This window comes from Phoxinus phoxinus, assembly GCF_949152265.1.
Source record: "Phoxinus phoxinus genome assembly, chromosome: 4".
NCBI classification, from domain to species: domain Eukaryota; kingdom Metazoa; phylum Chordata; class Actinopteri; order Cypriniformes; family Leuciscidae; genus Phoxinus; species Phoxinus phoxinus.
This window is the reverse complement of record NC_136879.1, coordinates 21,082,235-21,100,668: the sequence shown is the minus strand read 5'-3', so window position 1 is coordinate 21,100,668 and position 18,434 is coordinate 21,082,235. Positions and strand designations below refer to the sequence as shown.

The 18,434-nt window shown below is 37.6% G+C and overlaps 1 protein-coding gene across 2 annotated transcripts; it reads right to left on the bottom strand.

Annotated features, from left to right (window-relative positions):
* Positions 1 to 259: 259 nt before the first annotated feature.
* Positions 260 to 18,187, bottom strand: fxyd5 (FXYD domain containing ion transport regulator 5). Of its 2 annotated transcripts, none has more exons than XM_079610389.1 (10): positions 17,981 to 18,187; positions 12,840 to 13,061; positions 7,798 to 7,843; positions 6,324 to 6,413; positions 5,859 to 5,990; positions 5,145 to 5,222; positions 4,335 to 4,364; positions 2,402 to 2,476; positions 2,249 to 2,294; positions 260 to 817 (listed from the first exon to the last, which is right to left on the bottom strand). In XM_079610389.1, exons 2-10 carry the CDS (start codon positions 12,849 to 12,851, stop codon positions 793 to 795), a joined length of 534 nt encoding a protein of 177 aa, XP_079466515.1. In that variant the 5' UTR covers positions 12,852 to 13,061; positions 17,981 to 18,187; the 3' UTR covers positions 260 to 792. The 2 variants fall into 2 exon arrangements, with proteins under 2 accessions (XP_079466515.1, XP_079466516.1); XM_079610390.1 differs by lacking the exon at positions 17,981 to 18,187 and adding an exon at positions 12,611 to 12,713 and having other exon boundaries at positions 12,840 to 13,011.
* Between the last annotated feature and the right edge of the window lie 247 nt (positions 18,188 to 18,434).

Below are 18,434 nucleotides of genomic sequence, written 5' to 3'. Positions count from 1 at the left end.
CAAAACCTCTCTAGAATTTGCATGTTCAACTATTGCACATTTACATCGACACCTTGCTCTGTTTTCCGATACGCTAATGGTAAATATCACAGAGAGATGGTTTTGATATTTTCACTTTCCCTGACATCATCATATACTCATTTTCCACTGCTGACAGTCCAACTGAGCTCATGCGAGATAAGTAATATGAAACTTATCACTTATTTTGCTGTATTTTTTCACAAGGACAAGACGTAGATGTTGAATTCAGATACATGAATCAGAGTCAAACGGTTTTTATTCTCTCCTCTTGGGAGAACTCATGATAAATGTGTCTGGAAGCCTCTTGAGGGCGCTTGTGAGCTGCACAAACGCTTCCCTCCAATTTCAAATGATTGACACACCTGAGGATGCACGTATTGAAATAATAATAATAAAACACAAGTACAGGCCTGTGTTGTACAAAGTTTGACGCTTAAACAGAGCTGTTTGGTGCAGGAGAGCAAAGGGATGAAGGGATTTTGTGTCTGAGAAGCGTGATTACGTTGGGATCTGCCGAAGTCTCAGCCGGTGTGTTACCGTTGGCGTTTAGTGCTGCACGATAGCACACATCTTATTCCCCGGCGCTTCAGTGTGACAAACCCGGAGATCAGTTTGAAATAATGAACACGTTCACACACACACAACCTCTCCATCTTGTACTTATGATGCTGTTCTCACAAGGGGGAAATGTAAGTCTGTAACCGCTCCTTTGTGTTCTCCTGCTGTTCTTCTGTTTATTGGCGAGCCGGCTGATCAATGCCGGGAAGAGTGTTAACTGCTGGTCACCACGTATGAACTAGACACCCAGACAAAAAAAAATGGTCAGAAAGATGTTGAAAAGAGGGAAAAAAACAGAAAGGTTTTTCAAAGCCAACAAGTCAGTTTAAAGTCAATCAGTTCACTTAGAAGTCATTTTGATCATTCATCAAGGCTATGTAAAAAAAAAAAAACAGCTACAAAACTAGGAAACTGATTCGTCAAATTTGAATGACGTATTTTCGCCCGTAACAAATCCGATTTGTGATCCGATTTTGCACTAATAACTGCCTTTGAGAATGCTCTTAATAAATCAACTGGAAGTCGCTTTTATTAAAGTTGGCATGAAGTTACGATAGTTAAGGAAGTTTTTCATCTTTTTTGATTTTACGAATTTCTTCTGTGAAGTACATGCATTAGAAAAAGAAATAATACATAGGGCAGAACTTGATTTTCATCGGGAATTGATTGGATTGATATGGTTTCCTATTGGCCGATCTCATGTGAGTGACAGGTTGCCCCGCCCTAATGCCAGTAAACACATCATCGGAAGAGAAGAGATGTTGTTGGAAGCTGTTGTGATTAAAGATTTCATGGTGACTTTAAAAGTGTGTGCAAAATAACTTCCTGCTTACAAAATGTAACCTTTCCTCCAAAGTCATATAATGCAACATTATAGCCCTTAGGACATTACATATTTCATTAAATATAGCATTAATCGGCTGTTAAAGCCTTTAGCAGGTTTTCACATCAGCTCCGTGAGAGGTAAGGCCACGTCAACAACTGCTTTCTTTCCAAGTAAAGCGTTACCGTTTCTAACTATTTTGCAAAGAAAGAAAATGATGCCCTTTTACCTTAATAGCCGAGACCATTTGGAGGCTCTTTTCAAAGAGAAGCATGTCATTACTCTTCTCTTATATTACTAAAATTATATACTGTTTTGTTGTCTCTCTTGCACAAGTCAATTCAGTTGACATTCTGCCTATGCAATTGCTGTGTATTTTCATTTTTAAATTTCCATTTTGAAGTGGCACAGAAGGGTGTATAATAAGCACATTAAAGTTAAACTCTTTGCATTCGTCATAAGTAGCGAGATTAAAATCATGTGCTTTGGAACAATCTATAAAATCCCTAATGGCGTCTAAACACACATCATGAAGTTACAAAAGAGGTCAAATGTTATTAGCCACCCAGTCATTGAATGCGTTCAAGTAAACAATGGCTATTGAATAGCATTCTAGCATACTACTTTTAATATTGCTGCAGTATGTAGCATGTATACTATGTAAAGTACGAACATATATGCATATGCAACTTGAATTAACTACATTTGCCTAAATGTTCAGTTTACAGGAGAGCTAACAGCATGGACTACTGCACCCCATAATACGTGTGTGTTAGTATGCCATTGACTTGAACTTTAAACATCACACAGACACAAACACACTCACACTAGAGAGATTTTGCTCACCTTCCTTTGCCAATTCGACACCGTGGGATTCGTTTAACTTTGCCACCTTTCAGACGAAGGAAGAATGGAAAAAAGTGAGGAAAGATGTTTGAGAAATTGAAACGTGACTGTTCAAAGCAATCATGACTGAAACTTGAAGTTGGGTTAACTTACAACCAAGCACCATGATTCCCATCACGAAAAGAACTGCAGCAATAATCAACCCTCCTTGACGCAGAGATGTGTAATCTGAAAAAAAAACACAAGTCATGTTATGCATGAATCAGAATGCAAAGCGCACGCACACACACACACACACACACACACACACACACACACACACACACACACACACGCACACACACGCTTTGAAGTAACAGTGAACATCAACCGGGCCGGCATAAAACACCCTTAACTGATGACTCTGGAACATATTCAAGCACTTCTAAACTCAGTTCCTGGGGAATGAATGCAGAACAGAGGCATCAACGGGTCATGGCTAATGAGGATATTTCTTGAACATCAGATGCCCTGTAGCTGCCCTAACAATAGGAAGTGATTGAAACAGCGACTGTCGCCAGGTCATAAGCTTTCAACTACAGCACTTGAGACAGTAAAAGCGCTCATGCTCGGCACCTCTGTGCTTCTTATAAACACAATGCTTTCCACTGACAGGGAGATGGAGTTCCTCTGGTCTTTGTGTGCGGACGCACACTGTCAGCGGCTCGTATGCCACTGTACCAGAAAAGCCAGCAGACAATTAACACCTGAACAGCACAGTAGTGATATTAAAAATGAAACTGCCACATTTCGTGTTTAGTTGTTAATGGGTTACACAAGACAGGGTTTGTTAACTAAAACACTGCGTCCAAAATATCCCTACTTCCTATAGGCGAAAAACTATGTGTAAGCTGATTAGTAGGTCCGAATTCATAAAAACAACAGGATAAAATTACACGGATGACCTGCTAGTTCCGGCAAGATTCTGAAGTGCGTACTTGATGGACACTTTACTATCCCATGAGGCCACAGGAGAAGATTTGTGAATGAAAGTGAAGCGACGCAACTAAAGCCATACCGTACACTCTAAAAAATGCTGGGTTGTTTCAACCCAATTTTGGGTAAAATATGGACAAACCCAAACGTTGGGTTACAAATGTAATGAAAAAATTTAACCCAACAGCTGGGTTTGTCCATATTTTACCCAAAATTGGGTTGAAACAACCCAGCATTTTTTAGAGTGTAGGACACATCATGACATTGGGGACTTTAAAAGTCCCCCTGTGGTGAAAATCAAGCATTTAATGTTGTATATATGTCTGTGTGGTGTTTTTAATATGCTTTAAGACAAACCATGAGCAAATTCATGGTATTTTCTCCTTAAAACTGCAGTGAAAAAAGACAGCCTTAAAAACGCGGTTTGAAATCGCTGGTGTTTCTGACATCACAAACTACCTTGTAACCAATCAGGTCAACGAGTGGATCTCTGAGCTGGTGTGAGTGAGTGGAGGCGGGGCTAATTTGCATATTCACAGAACAACATATAGTAGCCTACTGTAAATGAGGCAAGGGTGTAGTGTAGACTTACATTCAAGCTATTTTAAGGCACGAATAATTTTTTTAAAAGGAAAAAACGTTTAAATATGTAATTTTGGTGATCAAAGATGAGTTTTAAGGGATAAAATGACTGACTACAGGGGGACTTTAACTGCTGCTGGTGGAAGTGCAACGCCAGCCGGAAGTTAATGGTTAACTGACGTAGCTAAAGAACTGAAAATATAAAAAGTAAAAAGCTACTTCAAAATAGTACTTAAAGCTATAATAGTATACATAATACTAAAATAACACTGTGATCAGATTACTGTGATGTTTTATCATCCATCACGTGTCAATCAAAAAGTCCAATCACTTAAAAACGTTCTAACACAACTCTTCCCAAAAAACACATGATTTATAAAGTATCATCCACGCCTGTCGCACAAACAGTGCGGGGCGATTTGCAGGCTAACGTTTAATACTTCAGGTTATGGGTTTTGTTCGGGTGGTAATTGTGATGTCTGCATTAGTAAGCACTATTAATTACTGAATGATTGAAATAGATACTTACTGTATTTAAACGGCTCATCCCATCTCTTATCTGTCGAGGAAAATGTACAAATGTAAGTTTTTGCATAATACACATGACCCGAAGACAGTCTATGTGCCTATAAAAGGTAAATGGACTATCATTTTCATGATATGCAAAATAAGCTACAACTGTATGTGTGGGTGTGTGTTGGCATATTCGTGTTCACTGTGATGGGATCCATGAGCCTGCTGCTTCTAATGGGACGACACAATCAGAGGGCTTTTCCTTTCACCCGTCCACCTTAAATTACCTCCAACACACATTTCTATGGTCCAGTCAGGGTTGAGCCAATGGGATGCTGTTTATCAAAATGACTTAATGACTTGATGGGTAAAAAGCAGTGGAGAGAGAGAGACTGATATGGGTTTTTCATATTTTAATATGCTATAACCATGATGGAATTTAAAGGGATATCTTACCCGAAAATGATGTTATGAGAAGCATGTCATTATTTATTCACTATTATGCAATTTCTAACTAATTGTTTTTGTTTGAATTAATTAATTACTACTACCATGAAGAGTATATGAAACAATTAATCACAGAAAATCTTTAAAGTGTAATAATATTTCCAAATATTACTGTATATTTGTTCAAATAAATTGCTTGGTAAACAAAAGAGACTTCTTTCAAAAACATAACAATATCTTACAGACCCTGAAATTATATATATAAATATATATTTTTTATTTTTTACTGGCACAAATGGAAACTACCACCTCCAATATATCATCTATCATGAGTGAAGAGTCAGTATAAGCAGAAGAGGAGGAAGATGAGAAAGTTTACCCCACACTTTTTCTTTGGTGGTTGTGGTGGTGGTGCTGGTTTTGGTGGTGCTGGTGGTGGTGGTGTTAACGGCAGTTGCTATGAGAAAATGAGAGGGAGAGGAGGTCAGAGAGAAAGACAAGGAGAGACACCTAATCTAGCATGTACACTCTTTCCTCAAACTCACAGAATTATGAACAGGAGTGAGCTTTTGAATCCCGTTTTTGTCCATAAATGTAAGTTGACAGCAAAGACTTTCGGTGTGAAAAGCAGACGCTTCCCCTTATCTCATTCCTATGCGTTTGTCCGTAATTGCTTCTAATTAAATTCCAGCAGCACTCGTTCTCTGTCCGGCCCTGTCTTTCAAATTCAATTCTTGCATATTTCAATGGCACCGCTCTCCCAGGATATATGGTTGGTTGATTCTTCATAAAGCATATCAGCTCTCCACGAGAGTGCTCCGCAATCCCGCGGAAATGCCGCATTATCTTTAAGCCTCTCAGCGTGGAAAGAGCGTTGAGCATTTTCTAATTACCTGCTAATTAGTTTCTAAGTTATGTGTGCCCTTGATATGAATTGCATGAGTAAAGAGGAAGCCTCTCAGCTATTCATGCAATCCTCGGCTCTGTTACCCTCCCCCAATCCCGCAATCCCGCAATCCCACACTGAAAGTCCTTCTGTTTGAGTGGAAGGTTTTACCGAAGCTGCACTTCAGTCAGGGGCATCAAAGCTTACGCTGTCCGGCAGACGTCTTGTTGGGGGTCACGGCAGAGGTCACAGTTGAGATGTTTGTGATCGCCACAGACACGGTGAGGTTTAACTGCTGTGCATATGGGCTCATTGTCACCCCTGTCGCATTCAGGTTAACTGGGGGAACGAGGAGAACACTTTTTTGTGATTGAATTGTAGTCGAAACAAACAGCCCTGGTTTATTATGCCACCAGAAATCAATTCTCTCCGAGATGGATCGAACTTTACAGAGTATGTTATCAAGGTAAGGGAGACCAGGGAATGTCGATACACATTTTGTACTTGATCTGTAACTCAGTTTAGCTCTATTGGAAACACTTAGATTTAAAACAGCAAACATAGCATAGGATAAACTGATAACAATTCTATAAGACATAATAGGCAATCCTGGAATTGTGATGCGGGGCAATAAAAATTTAATAAAAAAACACAATACAATTAAAATCCTACCATGACTCACGGGTCCAGTGGTGTTAGACGGAGGTGCAGTGCTTTCCGGCGGTGTGTACTCTGTGTTTGTCACATTCTCAGCTGCGTAACCTTAACAGACAGAGAATGACACACATTTGGGCTTTGGTGAGTAAAATAAATAATCTACTTCTTCAAAGACAGAAAAAGTTTGTGTGGATAAGTCTTCAGGCAACTATCTATACGTGTGGTCATTTGGATGCTGATCATACTCTCACATATTTTGGAGTTGCCGTAAAGTACGTTTTCTGGGATTCTGTTCAAGATCTTGGGATATTGATTTCCCTGGGGAATTTTCAACAATGTGCCTTGGCAACTATTCAAGTATTACTTTGAAGGCTGATGGCTATCTTATGATATTATTTATAGCGTATAAAAAGACCAGAAAATGGCATTAGCAAACCCCCTATCTATTGCATGGATGAACTGACTTGACTTGAAAAAATATTCATTTCAAAGTAACAGTGAGAAATTAAAGTTCGTATGAATATGAAACAGATAAAGATAATAAAGAAGACTGCAATATTTGTGTAATATAAACAATGAACTGAATTAACCGAGGTCTTAAATACGGAGTAATCAACGGAAAACAGAACAGGTGCGTAAATCAATTAACAACCAAGGAAACTAACGATGACTATGAACTATATTATATTAAATTACAGAATATTATATTCACTTTAAACTGTCAAATTAAGAAGTAATATATATAGACCTATTACAGAAGGAGTGAGGGAGAATGTGATAGGCTGTGTTCAGTGGCACTCTCATTAAGACTAAGATATCTGAGATTGTCACAAGACGATATGAGGTATTTTTTTATAGAGCATAACCAACATCTCCATCTGACACCATAATGACTTATGAGTGTTTAAAGAACACATTCAGCACAATGATGGTGGCTGGCTCCAGAGTTCAAGATTACACATGCAGCAGATGAATGCAAATGTATTCTGAGTCTGGCATAATAACAGCGTGGTGATGTAGAGTGCAGTGGTTTGTAATGAAGGCAGGCCTCTCATAGACCCTGCCACCGAACAAGGACTAATTGTGGTCTAGCAGAGATGAGTCGCAGCATTTTTTCTGCATGCATTTTCCGGCTACGCGCAGTTTTTCCAATGAATCCCTTCACAAGATGAATGGCCACACGAGACTGAGCAATTCTACTGGCAAACGCTGTGATTATTGCAGAAAGGCTATAATCAATCTTTTATCTGAAGTTTTCATCTGAAAAAAAAGCCCACATATTAGAGCCGCTGGTCATTTGCGGTTTTTGGTAATGTAGGATTTTATTAAAAATAGGCTTTATCAGATTATGCTGACAAATGTTTATAGTGTACAGCCTACGTGTAACGTAATGAAAAATGGAGTGTGTGTGTGTGTGTGTGTGTGTGTGTGTGTGTGTGTGTGTGTGTGTAAGAGAGAAGTAGAGAGGAGCAGAATAGTGATAACTCACTTCTGAAGACGAGTAACAGAAAAAAGGACACCTCTCGCAACATGATCTGAAAGAGAGAAAACACTCACAATCACAAATACACAAACAGGTTATACTAAGAAAACATGATGTGTTCCATGTACAAAATTTCAGATTTTCCCACAAACACCTGCTGGTATTTCAGCATTCTATTCTCTTTATTGCACGTTTAAAGCAATGTGAAATTACCTTTTTGCAACCATTTTTACTTCTATACTGTGACTTTTTTTATATGTGAGAAACATGTTTGATCACACTTTAATTTAAGGAACACATATTTACAATTAACTGTGACTTTTGCCTCAATAAACTCCTAATACTGTAATAACCTTTATTCAAAATTACTAATTTACCTTTAGTAAGGTAGTATTTGAAGTGGTTATGTTTAGGTATTGAGGGATGTAGAATGTCATGCAGAACGAGGCATTAATATGTGCTTTATAAGCCAATATGCTAGTAATATGCAAGCTAATAAGCAACTAATTAATAGTAGGAATTGGTCCCCAAACTAAAGTTTATTCATTAGGTGTTGTTTGTATGGTTGGATAGTAGAAAAGTGTGTTGTTATCTAAATGAACCAGACTTAAAGGGATAGTTCACTTTGAAATAAAATTTTGGTATGTTTTAGCTTACCTCAAGGGCATCCAAGATGTAGGTGTCTTTTTTTCCGCAGTAGTTTCAATTTTAAAATTTTTAGGTCAAACCGTTCTTGTCTGACAGTCATATCATGCAGGTCTATGGTCACTGTCTCAAAGAGCATGCACAGAGTCCAAATTAAAACAATCCCCCATCGTCCAAATTAAACAATTCCCCATCGTAAGTACACATTGATGGCCTAAGACACGAAACGAGCGGTTTGTGTGAGAAAACGAACAGTATTTATATAGTTTTTACCTCTTGTAACACAGCCACGTCCAAGTGATCTGAGGGCGCGAGCGGATCCTGGTGTCTGACGTGTGCGCAGACTGGTGCATAGATGTATACACTAGATGTCGCCTTGGCTACGGCAGTTCATTGGAACGAATGTCTTTAATGCGACATCTAGTGTATATATATCTATGCACCAGTCTGCGCACACGTCACACACCAGGATGCGCTCGCGCCCTCAGATCACTTGGACGTGGCTGTGTTACAAGAGGTAAAAACTATATAAATACTGTTCGTTTTCTCACACAAACCGCTCGTTTCGTGTCTTAGGCCATCAATGTGTACTTACGATGGGGAATTGTTTAATTTGGACGATGGGGGATTGTTTTAATTTGGACTCTGTCCATGCTCTTTGAGACAGTGACCATAGACCTGCATGATATGACTGTCAGACAAGAACGGTTTGACCTAAAAATATTAAAATTGAAATTACTGTGGAAAAAAAGACACCTACATCTTGGATGCCCTTGAGGTAAGCTAAAACATACCAAAATTTAATTTCTAAGTGAACTATCCCTTTAATGAGAGTTTGCCAAGACAATGTCTAATGCACTACCACTCAAAAGTTCGATTTTATAAAATAAATTATTATTTATATTCAGCAAGGATGTATTAAATTGATCAAAAGCGACAGTATATTCTTACAAAATATTTACTCTTGAAATAAATGCTGTTCTGTTGAACTTTGTATTCATCAACAAATCCTAAAAAATGATATCAACAAAAAAATATTAATCAGCACAACTGATTTCAATATTAATAATAAGAAATGTTTCTTGAGCATCACATCAACACATTAGAATGAAACACTGAAGACTGGAGTAATGATGTTGAAAATTCAGCTTTTCATCACAGGAATAAATTACATTTTAACAGAATTTAGGGTCATTTTAGATTTCATTTGGAATATTTAGCAACCGTGTACGTGTCATTGTGCTTTACGCTTCTCTCATGTTGCCCGTAAACATTCTGCCCATGTAATAAGAGCGTTTGAGACGAAAGGTCTTGACATTTCCCAACTTACCATTAGCCAATCAATCCTGAGATGTGGATGTTTTTGAAATTTGTGCCTTTTGATCCATTAAAGCCAAACAATAGAAGGCTGCCAGTGTTTCTGATGGGAGGGGTTACTTAGCAACAGTGCATAATACAAACACTGTATTATGACACATCAGATGACAGGCCGCCATTACAGTCACCAAGCTGTCCATTAGTATAATCAAACAACTGCAGGACCAAAATACAGCAATCCTGTAGGTGTGGAGAACCGACTGCAGCAGACTTGGCCAAAACTCACGGCTTTGAATAACCAATGATTTCAGAGTAATATGGTGTCACAGAGAGTGGGGTAAGATGTGTCACTGGGTAAACTGTGTCACCCCTGTATTTATAAAACTGTGCACATATATTTAGAAAAGATCCATTGCAAACAAGGATGCACATGAGAAAAACGATATGTAACTTTTTTTCCATGTCAGATTTTCTATATCATGCAAGTTGTTAATATAAACCATGAATTATTCAAATTTGTTTTTGGTAATTTTTTTTTGTAACAACGCAAAAGTCTTCACTCTTCACTTTTAAAAGCATTCTTTCTCAATAAAAGTACTTAAAGCTGGAGTCCGCAGTTTTTCCTTTTTGTCGCCATCGCTAGTCGAAATCTGGAATTGCAGTTATTATTATTCGCAGAATTTTCAACTTTACGTGAGTTGTGCCTCGGCACGGCACAGCGCGGATGAATCCAATGTTTTGAGGAGAATGTGCGGCTGTCAGTCGCTGCGCCGGTGTGGATACTGTCATTCAGAATCACAGATTCTACTTTTTTTAAAGAATTTTCACCGGAAATGTCATCTGAACAAGTAAGTAACATCCACTTTTATTCTAACCAACTAAGGAGAAAAAGCATTGCAGTAAATCGCGCTGATTAAATCTTACGATCGCATATCATATCGCGTACGTCAAAACCGTGCAAATTATACTTTGTTCTCAAATTGTTAATGTTAACAACATCAGCATTGCGTGACTATGCCCTTCCGATATTTATCCTTGTTTTCGCATGGGCCGGTTGCAGTCTATTTTTTTTTTTGAAGCCATTCCGAAGTCTTTTGCATTTTACAACGGTTGAATCTCGTCACTGGTTGTCGTTTGAACCTTTCTGAATCCGCCATCAAATTGATAAGTTTAATTATATCAAGTGCTGTGAGAAAAGGCTACAAATCTCCACCTCCAACATCCTCACACGCAAGCTTACTAGCCGAGACTACTCCTTTCTGTGTACAGATGTGACGTAATGACGCAAAGACATGCTCGAATTTCCCGCGGAAATCCACCAGTACCACTGGAGTTAAAAACATTATTACAATTTACAAACTTACCGTTTTGAATCGAGCTAAGGCACGTAGATAGTTTTGAACACTGGCTGGTTATGTACTTGCTCAAACAATTATTTTGGATAATTTTTAACCCAAAAAAGTTACGGACTGCAGCTTTAAACAAAAAAAAGAAAAGTTAACTTTTGAATGGTAGTTTAGTTCTGGTGTAAACTATGTCAGATGCTTCAGGGTAAGTTGTGCCAGCGTCAGAACATACAGTGATACCGAGATTTGCATTCAAATGCAGTAAATAATGTTGCATTCATCTGGTTGACAATAGGGGTCAATTGTTCTAATAATGTGAAGGAGAAACGGTATTCAAACGTTAATGCACTAATAAATGCACTAATAAATGCACTAATTAATAAGATCACAAATAACAGACAATCATTAACAACCAATACAGGCTTAGGGTTAATATTTTTTGAAGGGTTGAAATTTAAATTACAATCATTTAAATAGTTATCTCTACCTAACAAGTTATGGTGCTGTTTGAATAGTTGCATGCTGTCTGCTCTGATTAGGTAACTATTAGGTAAATATTACAACACATTGTGCAATGATCTGCATGAGAGAAACAGCTTCCTCTAAGCCGGCAGAAATGTGTCCCAATATGTTCTGCTGAAACCGGCACATGGAGAACACAACCCAGCAGGAAGCCATTTGCATCCATTTATTGTTTAAATGTATCAAACTCAATTAAGTTATAAACTTAAGACAAGTAATGGCTGTTGACATGTCAAAGATGATTAATGCATCAAATCAAAGCTTTAGGCTAAACATTTTCTGAATAAATGAGCAAAACCAAACTGTGATACAGTTATCTCCACTTTCCCCTACAACAACAACAACAACAAATAAGAGGGGTTGAAGTGCCAATAACAAAAAAACACATAGTACTCTGCAGTACTTCCTGTAAAGCGTGAACTGCTGCACGTGTTATAACTGAAGATCCAATTTAAGTAAGCATTGTAGGTTTTGAAGGTTTAGATCAAGCTAATCTTTACCATCTTTTATAACACTATTCGATGCAGAGATGATTCTGATTCACAAAGAAGTGGAGTGAATGTCTCAATGGATCTACCTATTAATGACGGCAGACTGGCAACAGTAACATTCCTGTGTTAGCTAATAAAACAATGCAAACTTGAATATTGAACTTGAAACTGATACTGAATAAATGCAAGAGTGTCTGTGACATTATTTTCATGATAAATCGAACAACGTCATATAGTACATGCAAAATAGATGTAAATTTAGATTTTGTGGTGAAATATTACCTATAACATTTCTACATGAAATACACAGAGAAGCCTTTATCTTTTAAAACTATTCCAAACACTCCACATTTATTTGTCCCTTTTCCATAAATTTGAATCTTTTATTTTGTGGCCTCCAAGACCTTTTTTTTCATTAGAAGTAGCCACTTTGATATATGGAGGGCGAGCCTGTATTGAACTGTGGCTGTGTAACTGCAGGTGAGTGAGTGTGTTTACCTGTTTCTAAAGACAGATCGTCCGCTGGGTCTTACATGATCGATGGATCAGATACAGCGAAAGGCTGGTCCACGGTGACCTCACATGCTTGGAGCACGTGTGCCTTCAACAAAGCATATATCTCTACTTCTCTCTCTTTTTCTAATGCTTACTTTGCATTTCATACTCAACAAGCTCGAAACATCTTAAAACAAGTCTACCTACAAATATTGACTTTTATCTGACTTACCTTGGTGCTCATTTTGATCTAGCGTATCACATCCAATCAGAGTTGAACAGAGCGCAGCATCTGTGGGTTCCTCGTAACTGAGAGAAAATGGAAGCTGGGCAAAGGATTGACGACGCCCTTGTTGAACTTCCTCTAACGCTCAGTCGTTCTCACTGCTGCCGAGGCCTCTCACTCCATCCGCATCTGCCAGCCCTCTTTTATGCCCGTCTCATCAGCTATTGTCTACAATTCAAACTGTGTTAATGCCAGCCTCTCTCACATTGTGTGTGTTTCATCACTGTAACTCATTGCCTAGGCAGCTCTTCTGCCTAGGCAATGAGTTTCTCAAAAAATTAGCGTTCAGTAAGATTTTGTTTGGGCGCAGCCGCGCAGTACCAAACTTTTCCATGAGATGAAATAGAATGCGGTCATATTTGACTGCAAACAATACAAGTTTTATTTTTTTTCAGGGCCATTTAGCCTTTTTACATCATGTCCATTATTTGTGTGTGTATGTGTGTACTGTATGTGTGTGTGTGTGTGTGTGTGTGTGTGTGTGTGTGTTCACATAGCAAGTGCCAAAACCTTAACCAAGTTTTGTATCATGCCGATGAAGTAAAATATTAAAAATTCAAAAATAAAAATAAAATAAAAAAAATCCTAAACTAAATGTACAATTTTTCAAAAAGTGTGTAATGCTGTTTGAGCATAAACAACACGCCACTCGAAGTTCAAAGCAAAGGGAAATATTTATACGATTTATAGAATATCATGACAGAATATGCTAATATGCTAAGTTGCTGAAAAATGCTTGATTTCATTCACTATAAAAAAAAGTAAAGTTGTAAATTAAACAGATTATTGTGGTGTGTTTTACAAGAAAAAAATATTTCAGTCTTTCTACTTCAAAATTCCATGTATAACTCAATGGGCCCTATTTTAACGTTCTGAAACGCAAGTATCAAACGCGAAACGCAAGTAACTTTGTGGGCGGATCTCGGGCGCTGTTGCTATTATACCGGCGGGATAAATGACTCTTGCGCCCGACGCAAATCTAAAATGGGTTGGTCTGAAGCAGCTACATTATTCATAGGTGTGGTTTGGGCGTAACGTGAAATAAACCAATCAGAGCGTCCTCTCACATTCCCTTTAAAGAGCAGGCACGCTTTTTTCCATGGATTGCTATTATAACGGCGGATTTGCCGGTGCACGACAGGAGCGGTTCACAGCAGAGGAGACCAACGTTCTCGCCAGGGCCGTAAAAGACAGAGAAGTGACAATGTATGGGGATGATGGGAGAAACCCAAATTAGCTTCGGTTAAACACGCGTATAATAATCTGGGTAAATGTGTAATCTAGATGTATGCCTATTTTTTAAACATCTTCACGGACACAACAATGATTTCCCTTGTGAGTTAATATTTTTCCTTGTAATAATGTATGATTTGCAAAAATGAAAACTGCAGCGTCTGTTTATATTAGAGAATTAAAGTGTATGCGCGTTGTTCACACGCTACATAATGGCCAAGGACGCGCCCTTAAAATAGCATATGACTAACGCGAAACGCGCCACTGACTACTTTACACTAGGTTTTTCCTGGTCAGTGGCGGAATTGTTTTCTCAAACTGCAAAACAGCACCAGGGAACTTTTGCGCCGGAACACCCCTCCTCTTTTCGCTGAACCACCCCCCGAGCGCAGGTTAATTCCCTAATTCACCGACGTGCGTCTGTGGAGGGAAAAGTCCGCTGTGCGCGGGTGCAAAATAGGAATGATACATGCATTATTAAAACTCTTTGAAAATGTCTTGTACTGAAATCTGACTTGATCGCTTGCTTTAGTCTTAAGCAGACTTAAACAAGACAAACAACTGATATATTAAAGATTTGATCTGAGAATATTTTCTCTTAGTTCACACTCTTCTCCTTTAAATGATTACCTGAGAGTGACATGCAGCAGTGTACAGAGATCTCTGAAACCGAGAGGAAGGAAACCACGTAACCACAGCTAAATGTGGTAACGCAATAGAACACTACGTTCCAGAGGTTGTCATGACAGCAAGGCCTCCTATGTCAACAAATTTGGTTAGATTACAATCACAAAACTATTGAAACTTTTGTTTCTGTTTAGATGTTTTTAGCCTCCTCAAAAGAGCTGTAATGAACATCAAGCGATCTCTGGAAACCCTCCTCCTACACACTCCAACATTTCTTGAGAAAGAAATTAGATTGCACAATTCTCAAATGATCAACATCTTCATCGCTCTGATTCAATAGTACAGGGTTAATCATGGTTGACTGAACCCAACTAGACCACAGCTATTATATGTTCTCCATATTTAAACACCTACACATGATATGAATCACACTGTAAACTGTCTGTTCTGCAACAATAAACAATAGAATATTTCCAGAATTCAGAACGCCTCGTCCCCATGTCACGTTCTCAACGCTAACCCCCGCAATCCCAGGATTCCTTTCCTTCCACAGAATGCTGCAGGTTGTCCAGTTTTGCCTTTGTCTTTTCTATTTAAAAATAAGACTTTTTAAATATGCTAAATAAAACAAAATTTATTTATGTTTTGCACCCTGTTGCTATGTTGTTGCTAGGGTTCTCTGGGTGGTTGCTAGGAGGTTACTTACTGATAATTGTAATATCTGTTATTATAAAGTGTGCTGCAGTTATGGCTTATGTGGCTTTAAATTCTCGAGCTCTTTAAAACAGGATGGATTCTGGTTGGCTATCAGTGTTTTTATTGTTCATCAGCTGGAAATAAAATGGCTCTGAAATCAATTACAATGATATTGTTCCCCTCTGGTGTAGTGTTGTAGTTGTAGTGTGGACTTCTTTTAGAGATTTTAGAGGGACTATTAAAACTTTATAGTTATTGTTATAGTTATAGTTATTGTCCTTGGTGTGAACGTACCTTAAAGGGATAGTTCGACCAAAAATAAAAATTGTTAAAGTTGTTCCAAACCTGTATGAATTTCTTTCTGCTGCTGAACACAAAAGAAGACATTTTGAAGAATGTCGGTAACCAAACAGTTGATGGACCCCATTGACTTACACTGTATTTGTTTCCATACAATGGAAGTCAATGGGGTCCCTCAACTGTTTGGTTTCAACTGTTTTATACATGTTTGGAACAACTTAGGGGTGAGTTAATGAAGACAGAGTTAAACATTTTGGGTCAACTATCCCTTTAACCTGTTCCATGTCTAGGAAAACAATCATTCGTTGGAGTGGATGCTAATTATTGTTAATTATCTTTATACTTAATGTTCATGATTGGGCATTTACTCTATAAATGTAAGCCGATTATATTTTTTTTCCCTGCCGTTTTATCATTCACCATCGAAAAATTGTAAGTCTGAAAAGCAGAGGACCAAAAAAAAAAGTAAAAAACAAACAAACTTACTAAACATTTAAAGTCACTATGAAATCAAAATGGACATTTATTTTTCTGGAATAATGCAGTATTTATTATACAGGTGAAACTCGAAAAATCAGATATGCATGATTATACTTTTCATAGGGCCAGCATTTCTGTATTAAAAATCATTTTTTTATTATTGATTTCATGTAATATTCAAATTTTCTGAGAACCAATAAAGGCTTGAAATATTTAACTTTGCATGTAATGAGTCTATATAATATATATTAGTTTCACCTTTTAAGGTGAATTACTGAAATAAATTAACTTTTGCACGATATTCAAATTTTTCGAGTTTCACCTGTAAACGATTTATTCGTGCACATGATTTTTAATTTTTTATAATTCATGTGCCCTCATACTCTTCATAAAAAAGAACCCCCCTCCCTCTTTCAGCGACATCTCTTCTCTTCTCTGATGATGTGTTTGCATGACGAGAGGGCGGGGCAACCTGTCACTCATATGACATCACAGCAATAGCAAACCACAACAATCCAATCAATTGCCAAATGAACAGAATCAAGTCCCGCCCTACATTTTTTTCTTGTTCGAGAAGCCGTTTCCCTCGGATATATGTCAAAAGGGAATAATTTCTTATTGCAACTTCCATTTCATGCCTACTTTACTAATTAGGGTAGAAATTTCAAAACTACTTTTTTAAAGGTTTTTACAAAGTCTCAATGGTCTCGTCATGTCAATCCACTAAAAGTAATCCAGACTGCCTAAAAAAAGTGTAATTTCCCCAAAAGCTTTTTTATTAACTGAAGTGGGACAGATCTAGTTAATTTCTTCCCACTCTAGCATTACCTAGCATAATGAAGAGAACAGACTTTTAACAAGGACGTTTATGGAGCACCACTTAGCTTTGAGTGCATGTCCTTGCAGTTGACAGAAAAAGTGGCAATTAGGGACCAATGTAGCCATAATTTGTCACTGGTCATCACAGGATGGGACAGACCCATCATTATGAAATGATAAAAAAAAATAACTAGATATAAAACAACAGAAACCATGTATGCATGTAGAGCATGCATACATGTATGAGTGTGTCGGTCCAGTAAATCTATTCAAGTGCATTAACATTTAGACTGATTCAACTCCTAACTTTGTGGACTCATTTTGAACTTCCCTTTTCTCTTTAAAGGAATAGTTCATCGTTCGGTCATTAAACACTAGAGCCTCATGTCATTTGTTTTTTTGTGAAAGAATCTTTCAGCCCAGTTTTATGAACTGGATCAATTGATTCATTCAAAAGACTAACCTCAAAAGAAAGTTTTAAATAAATAATGTCTTAAATTTAAGTCTGTTCCCAAACAAAGTTATCGTATGACTTCGGAAAACGTAGTTCAAAAGTCATATGAACCACTTTTATGATACTTCTATGATGCTTTTTGGGAAAAATGTGTGAGATGATTCACATTTTATCTTTTGGGGGAAATAAATGAGAAAATGTCCATTGTTTTCCATTTTTTCCCTTTGCGGCTGCTTGAAAGCTCTGACAGAGAAGTAACACTGAGAATCATAGTTGATAACTCATCGATGAGACTTTCTTATGAATATAATAAATATAATTAGAGTGAAAAAACATTACAAATGTGTACAATGCAAGGAATCAAACTGCTTTTGATGGGCGAAGTGGAAAAGAAAACGCCACCAGATGAGTCTTTGATTGCACCAATTTGTCTGAAACACATGTCTGGGTTATTATTGCATGTTTTAGAGGTAATTACCTGATTGAAATCTTCTGAGGTGTTCAGTAAGCGCCTGTGCAGAAACGTCTTTCTGGTTGTCAAGTGTCCTGAAAAAAAAAAAGATATCAAAAAAAGATTGACGTTAAATGGGATATAAATCTGTCAGAGAGTTTAGTCTGCCATAGACTGTCAGTTTCAATCACTCTCACTTTCTTTAATGGTACTATTTTAATTACTGGCTCTCGCATTTGTTTTGACATAAAAATGGATTATACCTTCAATTGTGATGCTCGTTAAGGAGAGGTGTGCTAGAACTTTTAAAAGTGATATGATTTTGACCTGGTATGAATTCACTTTTTTTATTTTATATCATATATTATACAATACACAGTCATGGTGTTATGTAATAAACATAGTGCCGTCTAACAGAACAAGGCTGAAATGCTACATTCGTAAATGTCACCGCAAAACCTGTGCATTGAGAGCAAAGCCT